The sequence below is a fragment of the Scophthalmus maximus genome, chromosome 9, assembly GCF_022379125.1.
Source record: "Scophthalmus maximus strain ysfricsl-2021 chromosome 9, ASM2237912v1, whole genome shotgun sequence".
Lineage (NCBI taxonomy): Eukaryota > Metazoa > Chordata > Actinopteri > Pleuronectiformes > Scophthalmidae > Scophthalmus > Scophthalmus maximus.
In genome coordinates, this window is record NC_061523.1 from 18,901,997 (window position 1) to 18,912,109 (window position 10,113).

Consider the following 10,113-nt stretch of genomic DNA (forward strand, 5'->3'; position numbering starts at 1 on the left):
GACAACCGGACAGTTTAAATGTCCCGAGTCAGTGTTGTAAGGACAGTATACATTTTATTCTAAGCTGAGGATGAAGCCTCTGTGTAAAGTTAGAATGTGAGAGATCGATGTCTGTCCTCATGTTGACGACTGATTATCATGAAAAGGGAAACCTGAAGCAAAGTAAGGTCTTGATAACATTGTCTAAACAAGACTTTAATCTCCTGCCGACAAACTTCTGAATTTGAATGTGCTCAGATAAAGCTTGTGTGAATGAAGAAGTGAAGCGTCAGACTTGGAGCTCCAGGCTCGACAGAATTTGAAGATTTGTTGAAAACCTGCCAGTGAGTGGGCTAGCGTCACAATAAGTTGCCATGGTGACATACCGCTAAACCGATCTTGAGTTTTCACTCCGCCAACTCTCTGGAGTAACCCAGGGGTTCGTCACACGCTCATGTGCACACAGGAGACAAATGGACCAAAAATGCAGCACAGTATTGAACCATTAATTTATTATAACTATTGTCAAGGCTCAATGTTACTTTCTCTTGCCCAATTTGAATGATGAAGCATTAAAATGTACAGAAATAATCCACTCCAGCCGAAGCTTTAAGCTCTAAACTGCAGACCGCATCACACAATAACAAGTTCTGACATATTTACAAGCAATTTACTTTTATGAATAGGAATCTTAAAACACTATGGATCTCCAACAGCAGAATTCTTGCAAAAAAACGGTCATGCTTGGAAAAACTGTCCTGGTTCTGCTTGACTTGTTTTACAAAATGCTGGAGGAGGAAAAATAAAGAGCCTTTGATAGAAGTCTGTAGAAAACCCACAACAAAGAGTTTTCCCCCACAGGTGGCTGAAGCACAGCGTGCAAGAGGACGTGTCCCGGCTTCTTCAGACGAATGTGATCCGGGTGCGGGCCTGGTTGACCTGCCACACGTTCAGCTCCTCGTATTCCTCCAGGGCCTCCTGGAACTGGGCGGGGGTGAAGCCACGAGAGACGCAACGCTGCTCTGCCTCGGACATCCTGACCAACCCACCGGCTCCGCCGCGGCCGACCACGCCCTCCGTGGCGAGCTCACGGACCAGAGAGAAGATGACATCGGCTGGACGTTGAGCCCTGCGCAGGAAATGAGAATTCAGATGTTTAGACCCTTAACAGAAAACTCCTGATTGCAAAGACTGTTGAGCACGTTTAACATAAAAAAAGCTAAATATTCTTTTAAAATGGGAAAGCGACGCAATTGATTCCACGGTCATGGTTTTACAGTCAGATCGAACAAGATGCAATATGTTGGTGAGCTTTTGAGGAGAATGTGGATTTTTTTGCCATTGATTAAAAAACGAGAATTCAGAAGGTGAGGTTCAAAAGCAGTCTGAACATGAAATTAAAATGTAACTTTCCTAAAATGTCAAACTAATTCCATACAGAAAACAGAGATAGAATTTTCAGGGTGTCAGATTTTAAAGTTAAAAGTTTGTACAGGAAGTTTTGAAGTACTACTAGTTTATGGTAAAGGGGCGTGAACACGTCTGCAGTCTCGACCGGCTGCATTGGCGAACGTACATGCTGCTGTGTGAACAGAGCTCAATAAAAACCCAGAGACGTTTTACGGCTTCCTGCAGGATACGCAGCTACTGTTACAGGCATACGGGGAGACTCGTAAAGAAGACGACGACGTCCGGTCACTGTGATGTGTGGAGTCGGTTGCTGACTTTTTGCTGTAGTTAAGACCAGTCTGAGGTCCCAAAACGAACACTTACCTCGAGCTGCTCGACTTGTCCGCTTGTAGCGAGTCCTTTGACATCTCCATCATTCTCATTGCCTCATTGACATCCTCCTTCTCCACAGAGTCCATCATGCGGAGACGAGCCTGGAGGAGGACAAAGGGGAGGAAGAAAAAAAGATAGTTATTGAGAGGGAAATAAAAATCAATTACATACATATTCTAGGAAATTCAGCTTGACAGCAGAGTCCATCTTGATTACGTAGGCTGCGCTGTGCCGGCACTGTCAGACCGAGACAAGTGCAATGCCCTGTGGGGTGGTCGGCAATTGCCCAAGTCTCCGCCTCTCAACACCAGCTAGTCTCTCTACGAGTTGAAATCAGAACCTCGGCCCAGAATGCTAATAAAAGGGGCGAGATACTTAGACTTTTGCATGAAACACATCGATGACAGCTCTGGTCATGGTCAGTTTTGCATGGGTTTGCACAGCTGCACGTTCATGTACACAGGCTGACTGCCCACCCTGCAAAGCTGACCAGGATCAGACAAACCTCAGCGTCTCACTTGTGTTACGACGGTGTTACAAATCATCTGGAGCATTCAGGCAAATGCAGGGTTCAGCTGCTGTGTTCGGCTTTGATGGATTCTCTCAACATTACAGTTCAAGCAGTTTCTTTCACACGGGCGCGGCCTGTGGCAGCAGTTCGCCCCCTTGTGGAAAATCTTGGTGGAGCACATTGCCGAGCCGTCTGCCTGAAGTGCTGGTTTTGCAGTAGGTGGATGACTGCTACCTGCACAAACAGCACTTTTGGCAACCAGAGGCCAAGAAGACACCAGAAGATAAAGACTCACTTTGAAAATCATCATCTTGATCAATTTTCCATTTTAAAAAGGCTTAGGAAAACAAGCTCTAAACAGTTTTTTATACAATTCCCAAATACAGTTATCCTTTTGAGTTAGTGTTGCCAAGTCATCAGGACAAAGACTGCATCGTCAATGTTTCACAGACTCGAAGGCTTTTGACCAGCGTGAGAAAGAAGTGCTCACATTGCAGTAGGCAAGGTTATCATCACTACCTGCACTGTAAGCACTTTACCTCACACTGGCCTAGTGAGGGCACACGGGAATATGAAATGTCATTTGTAGTTTTTTCTTTCAATAACCGCAATCAAACAACAATCAAATAAATATTTTTATTTTGGGTCCTATCAACGGTTACTTTATGACCCATGGCTGTAAATCCATAATCTACAAATTCAAAATTGCATTTTGTAAGTAGAACATAATCCCATCAAATGGATTTTTTCTTCATGACATTCAAGCAAGCAATTTGGTAACAAATAGTTCCCCCCCCCCCATGGCCTGTAAAAGTTTCCCGTTTTAAACGGCAGCTGACTTGATGGAGGTGCAGTTCTCACCAGGGCAGTGGACAGACGCAGGATGGACAGGAGGGTACGGGCGGAGGTAAAGGTGGTGTCTTTGCTGACTCTGGCCTCTTTCCTCATCTCCACGTACGCAGCAGTGATGTAATCAGCCAGTGACTCTGGCACCACAGGCTGCCGCTTCTTGCACACAGAGATGTAGCGCCTGAAGGGTTCAATTCAGAATTTAGTTGCTAGGTTTTACATTATACCGTTAAAATAGCAATTTTGAAATCAAAAAAAATGCAAATCGTCACCTCATCAGCTTCATATCAATGGGGGTGAAGTGAGTGGGTGGCTGGCGGCAGTGCTGGTGGACGTAAGTGATGTGCTGGGCCAGACGCAGGTCGGCGTCGGCATCCGGTTTGTCCTGGATCAGCCAGAGCAGGTCGAAACGGGAGAGCAGCGCCGCCGGCAGCTGGATGTTCTGCTCAATGCTCTTCTTGGGGTTGTAGCGGCCATAGGCGGGATTGGCTGCGGCTAGAATAGAGCAACGGGCATTGAGGGAGGTCATGATGCCCGCCTGCCGAGAAAGGAAACAGTCAGCGCGTGATTCACAAACATTGTATTCCAACTTATCAATAGTCTGATTAGGTTGTGTTACTTTTCTTTACCTTTGCGATGGAGATGGTTTGCTGCTCCATCACCTCGTGGATGGCTGTGCGGTCAGCGTCAGCCATCTTGTCAAACTCATCAATGCAGCAGATGCCCTGGTCAGCCAGCACCAAGGCTCCACCTTCCAGGGTCATCTCCCCAGTTACGGGGTCACGCATCACTGCGGCTGTCAGACCAACACCGGACGACCCGCGACCAGTCGTGTACTGACCTGAAAGACAGAGGACAAAATGATCAAATGAGAACTGAAAGAAAATGGCATGGCATGTTTTTTTAAATGCACACAAGGCCTAATAGGAATCAAACTAAGACATTCACATACAGGCATCAGGCTGCCAGTTTCCGTGTTTCCTTTGCCCTTCTAAATGTCCAAAAGTTGGCCTAAAAAAACACTACCTTTACTCTACTCGTCTCCAGTCAGACCATCACATCGTGTTAATATTTTACTACGTCGGCCCTAATGGAAAAGAAAAATGACTGACCAGATAAAATATTTAACCAGATACGAGAATTTTACTCCCAACAAAACAGGACTGTACTCACTTCGAGGAGCCAGACGGTCGATGTAGCACAGCAGCTGGGACTTGGCGACTCCCGGGTCTCCCATCAGGCAGATGTTTATGTTGCCTTAAAGAAGAAGAGTGTTTTCGGCTATTACACAATTGGCAAATGCTTGTGTTGAGTTTTAGTCGTGTCTTTGTTGTATGTATAATTCTTATTGAGCCATAAAAATGTATATGGCATGAAGTGACATAAAAAATGTTTTGCTCATAAAAAAACTTCAAGAATCTCAGAAAATTCACGGTTGACTGATTTTTTTTTGGATGCGAGAACTTTGTCATGATATGATTAAGTGGAGGTGGACTTTTTAAAGAAGAAATTATTATCGTGCCACATTGGAAATCCAGGAATAAACATTATTGCACTTCTTTGTTTTGGTGCGTTATGATTGGCAACATTTTAATTGACCTCTGAGATAAACAGTCCCGGACTGACTTTCTATTGTTTGGAGAGATTTCAGGGGGCTCACCTCTGATTTTCATGCCTTTAGGAGCCTGTTCCACTCCTCCTACCAGCAGCAGCAGAAGAGCTTTTTTCACGTCTTCATGTCCGTAGATCTCAGGTGCTATCGAGCCGGCTAGTTTCTCATAAAATCCTTCATCTGGAATAGAGAACATTCACTTTAGTTTCTACAAGAAAGAACAACAAGGCTCTGTGTTGGAATGTTTTAGCGAACATGTGGGTTAATGTAGGTTCATCGCTCCGACAGACGTCCCTACCTGTGATGCTGCGCAGCTCGTCGTCGGTCAGATCCTCATTCCCAAGCTCGTCGTCCTCCGTCTTGTTCATAAGTGTGATGCTGTGGGCCTCCATGTAAGTCTCTGACAGGAGACCCTAAAACAAAACAGGACTTTTTTTAATGGAGGGAAAATGTTTGGATATAGGTGCAGTATGTGACAGTTTTAACCATAATTCTCTTCCTGGAAAACCGTAACCCCTTATATCCCCTCTTGTATTATGATTTTTACATATAGGTTTGAGTTTGAGGAGTTGTGCAAAATCTGCGGCAAAAAAACTTCCTTACCTGAACAGCTTGCTTGAAACCTGTGCGCAACAGAGGGAGGAAGACTCCTGTGATGGCAACATGGTCGCCTGGCTGGGCAAGACGTGTGTTTTCTCCACGGGCGTACACCGACATGCTCCTTGGAATATTACCAACAGGCACCTGATCACTCTATAAAGACAACAAAATAAACTGGTGAGAAACGGCAACATGCAAGATCACAATAATCAATACACTTTACAGGGACAGGTATTTTATTGCTTTTAGTTCACTAACTTGTTCCTGAATACGAATCTCCTGGAATTTGACAAATTTGGAGCCTCTAGTTTGTAAGTAGAGACGACCTCCAGATTTGTTGGTGACGCACTCTTGACTAGGACACATGATGAGGGGCATGAAGGAGGGAGACTGGATCTGAAAGCAAAAGGAGAAGACACCATGAGGCAAACTGGACCATTTTAAAATCTGGTCACAAGATGTAAATAATTACAGGATTTAGATCAATCTTACTGGTTGATAGGTCTCAGCGCCACATTGGTCACATGTATAAGTGGCTACAGCCATCATCGGTTTGACCTCAGTGGCTCGGGTGACTATGCCTCGAACCGTCACCAGGTGCCCGATGCTGTCAGCTCGTACATCACGCACCACTTTAGGTTTAGAGGTCGTGGGAGGTTTAAAGTAAAGCTCACTGCCGATGGAAGAAAGGATTCATGAGAAAAGTGTTCATAAGCAAAAAATACAATAATACGTGCAGAATTTATTGCAAGAGAACCATTTTTGAAAGAATGAAAACAAATTAGGTATTTCATCTAGAATTGAATAACCAATATACATGAATGAAAATACAATCCTGACACTGATTAAACTTACAATCTCCTCATGAGTTCAGGTGGGTATTGGTTACGTGGGTCTCGGGTGTCTGCAGGGTCGCGACCCCTCTGTTCCATCATCAGCCTGTGCTCAATGTACACGTCCAGGGAATCTTTGGCCACAATCTGGATATTAAAGTGTATGAATTTCCATTTTAATACACAGTATGTCGTGGCTATATTATTAGATAATGAGAAAATTACTTTGAGTGGATATATCCCAATCAAAATTTTTGACTTTCTTTTATCGCCACACAGGATCAACTACGCATATCTACGCACATCTCTCTCTTTGTACTCCGGCAGCAGCTCGTGGACCGCGTCAGCGAAGAGGCCCATGTAGCGCTTAGCATTCTCACAGACGCTCTCAACCAGCTCGGGGTACTCCTCCGCCACATCGTCCAGCTCCACACAGACAGACACCTGCTCCCTGTGTGCCAGCGCCACCTTTACACACAGACAAGTGATTAAATGAGCAGCTTAACAATTACACGAACATGTCTGCACAGATACAGCTCAATAACACAGCTACACTTCTACAAACTTGAGCAGGCCGTGAACGTGCACCTTGATATAACTTGCAAGCACATCTAGGCATGTTGTGCATTGTATACAGTATTCACATTATGTATATACAGTATAATAGAGCACATATATATGACCCTAAACCCAAAGTGACATAACTTTTGCTTATTGTTAGTTCATGTAGATCCCCATTAGCAGTGCCCTAAAGCACAGCTAGGCTTTCTTGGGGTTCAATGAAAATTTAACAAATCCCCTTTGTTGGAAGGCCAAATTGAAAAAGTCCACATATTCAGTGCCAGAATTAATTAATTGCTCAGCCAAAGACTGCAGGCTCCAAATTAAAAAGGAATTAGGTTCAGAAAAAATTGATGTGAATGACAGACTAAAAATTAATCACGTTTTAGAAGATAAACATAATTCAAAAGGACATAAGAAAACACAGTACTCTACCATACAAAAGCCACCACCCACTGACTTTATTCAATTTAGTTTAATAACATCAATAACTGATCTTCCCAGTGAAGCCCAACACAGTCGCTCTAAAAGCTACGCCCATTCTCACCACTTGTTTACTATACTCACAAGCTGCGCTCCATATTTGAACACCTTCTTCCCGTTGTCATCCTCAGAGTAAAACTCCTGCAGGAACCTTTTGCATTTTTCTGCAAAACAAAAAAACACCTTCAGCATAATTTCACAACAAAAGAGAAAAGAAGAAAAAACAACCCACCCAGGCCAACAGACACTAGGTGGAGATTGTTATTGTCAGCTATGTGCACGCACACACACACACACAAAGAAATCACTGTTTACTGGTGCTATCTCCTCCATTAATTCAGATAACAAAGCAGGTCTCTTGAGTGTAAAAGCAGTTTGAAGTGTTTGTTAAAGACACCAGCGACAGCCCGGGCCTTCTGGTGTGTTGTCCTGCGACCACCCCCTTTGTTGAGTAACATGGCATCCTGTAATCTCGATGAGTCACCATCGCCTCCAGCAACAAACCGCCACTGATTCACTCCTCGAAGAGCATTTCCCCTCGAGTTGACCCACTGCTACAGTTTCGGAGGGAAATAGCTGATGTTGCGCAGCAGCTCGCTTCGGGAGCAGGAATGTAAATACAACAACAGGCGCGCTCAGTTCAGTGTCCATTTTTTTTTTCTTCCCAAGAAAAAACATCCCTGACTTGTCGAAAGAGCCCCAACTACTGACAATATTCACATCCACATTTCACGAGGGGAAACTAGCCCCAACGCGACGATTACAACAGCCCGCTTACTTTCGACGCGGTGGCAAGAAAATCCGCAGCTCTGCTTGATTATTTCTCCGCTCCGAGGATGTTATTGTAAACAAAGCAGCACATGGCTTTTGTGCCCCGTCACTCCCGGTATCCCTCCGCCGGGCCCCCCCTCCGCGCTCGGAAATAATCCGCGCTGTTGTTTTCAAAAACCACCACGGGGCCAGCCATCTTCTTCTATCGTTAGCTTGGAGGTTAGCTCTGGTTGTGTGTGTGCGTCGAACACAGTCATCGCCAATCGATATCAACCACCGCTCTTAAAACATAAACCACCAATCGATGCGAGTTCGCGAGGACTTGGCGTTTAGCGGGTTCCGGTTTCCCGACGATTGATACAGATCAAAGTAGAACTTCTAAAAAGAATTGAGTTTAAATGAGCATTAACGCGTTGGGATACTGTAAAAGTGTTGCTCTTGCTTCATCAGAATCAATTCTTATATGAGAATTCTGAAATTAAAAGCAAAAGCACGTGAACATCTTCACGCTTGACTTTACCCAAGTTTCAATATTACTACGCTAAATCTTGACCGTAAATGTAACGTAATTTGAATAACAAACAAACGTAATTTTAAAAAAAACGTAAGTTGACACTTTCTATTAACTAACATTTGAATATTAGCAAAGGCACCAAACCATCATATCAACTCAAACGTTCGCATAAACAGTCTGTACAAATAAGAAGCACTGTTTCACTAGTGTAACTAACAGTTGGTTAGCTAACTAGGGGACAGCTAATTGGCTAGCATGCTCAGGCTAACGTTGGTTGTGGCAGCTAACATTACTCTTGTTTTGAGGGGAACTTGAAACAAGTACAGAAGATGGAAGTGATGAAGTTGAAACAAAGCACTTAAACCACCGCTGGGTGACGTAGTGACGCCAAGCGCGTCAAAATGTTTACGGTCAATTTGAGAAAACAAGCTAACGGCTCTAACATCAAAAAAAAAAAAAGGTTGAAGAAAACAATGCTACATCCAGACACTCGAACGTCTCATCTGCGTCGGTCTATAACTCAACAATAGTAATAATAGTGACGTGTTCGGGGGGAACTTGGAAGACGGTGCACCGAACATTCAACGCGATCTAATAATTAACCGCATACTTTTTCCACAATTACTTTTTATTATTATTTTTTTGTAATGGGGTCCTGTTCCATAAGTTCACGTTAACAAAACTAAGCATGCGACGTTCACGTCCTCATTAATGTATAGTAAAAGAGGGGATCCCTTTCCGCCTTCTTTACCTCAACAGAGCTAAAAGTTCTAGCTTGGACATGTGCTTGAACACTGGCGCCTGCTCCTTTGTTTAAAGCGGATCCATCCGGGTCACCGTGTCCTCAACAGGCTCGAGTCAGAACAATGCCACAACTAGTTCCTATGGAGTTATATCTGGCGATCCGATCGGAGAAGTTCGTACAACTTCCAATGTGAACACCTGGTCACATCTCCTGGGTTTAGTGAATGTTTCGTACATTCACAGCGACATGCAAAGTTAGTTACCGCAGACGGGAACAGGCGAGTGGCCGAATTACACTATTTGAAACTGCTTGAAGATTATGAATCGACTTTACTTTACTAGATCCGATGCATCATTGTTAACATTCACCACGTTTTCGAGGAGAATTTCAACTAACGGTTAAAAGTTTGAATCGATTTAGTTAAACCTGTTGCTGCCGAGTCGTTATTGTGGAAGTTAACCCCTTTACCTTTCTCTTCCGCGTAATCCTTACGAGCCATGGCTGCAGACACGACGGCGACCCTCAGCTGAGACGACGTGATTCAAAAAAACCCTAAAGATACCGACGATCGAATTGTGCAGTTTTAAATCCGCGGTTTTAAGTTTCTTCACCGCCGCCGGAGACCAGCGTTCATTCAACTTGCAGCGTGAGGTTTCTCTCCCTGCTGGTCGCGGTGCAAAGAAGTGGCGCGAGTCTGACGTCTCCGCCAGCCAATCGCGTCGCCTCTTTCCGCCGGGGAGGGGGCGGGATTTCGGGGTGGCGCGAAAGCTGCGGGCGACTTCGCGTCACATGTTTCCGCCCCGTTTGTCGGGAATGGCGCGAAAATCGATGATTGGATTTTCTACAACTTGAGTGTCCCCGGGGTGAACCTGA

At 44.5% G+C, this 10,113-nt stretch overlaps 1 protein-coding gene across 2 annotated transcripts; it reads right to left on the reverse strand.

Moving 5' to 3' along the window:
• Positions 1-471: 471 nt before the first annotated feature.
• On the reverse strand, positions 472-9,946 carry mcm7 (minichromosome maintenance complex component 7). 2 transcript variants are annotated; one of them, XM_035650361.2, is made up of 15 exons: positions 9,709-9,946; positions 7,295-7,374; positions 6,470-6,634; positions 6,189-6,313; positions 5,826-6,006; positions 5,592-5,729; positions 5,337-5,486; positions 5,032-5,146; positions 4,782-4,913; positions 4,295-4,378; positions 3,751-3,962; positions 3,394-3,659; positions 3,134-3,302; positions 1,753-1,862; positions 472-1,108 (listed from the first exon to the last, which is right to left on the reverse strand). In XM_035650361.2, the coding sequence occupies exons 1-15, from the start codon at positions 9,737-9,739 to the stop codon at positions 883-885; spliced, it is 2,184 nt and encodes a 727-aa protein (XP_035506254.1). In that variant the 5' UTR covers positions 9,740-9,946; the 3' UTR covers positions 472-882. The 2 variants fall into 2 exon arrangements, with proteins under 2 accessions (XP_035506254.1, XP_035506255.1); XM_035650362.2 differs by lacking the exon at positions 9,709-9,946 and adding an exon at positions 7,989-8,045.
• Positions 9,947-10,113: the final 167 nt, after the last annotated feature.

Excerpts from the sequence above, each read along its gene's own strand:
- mcm7 (XM_035650361.2), bottom strand. The coding sequence starts at position 9,739 with ATGGCTCGTAAGGATTACGCGGAAGAGAAAG. Across the intron at positions 6,007-6,188 it reads CCTGAACTCATGAGGAGATT|TGAGCTTTACTTTAAACCTC; the intron begins GTAAGTTTAATC and ends TTCCATCGGCAG. Across the intron at positions 3,303-3,393 it reads ATTGATATGAAGCTGATGAG|GCGCTACATCTCTGTGTGCA; the intron begins GTGACGATTTGC and ends TGAACCCTTCAG.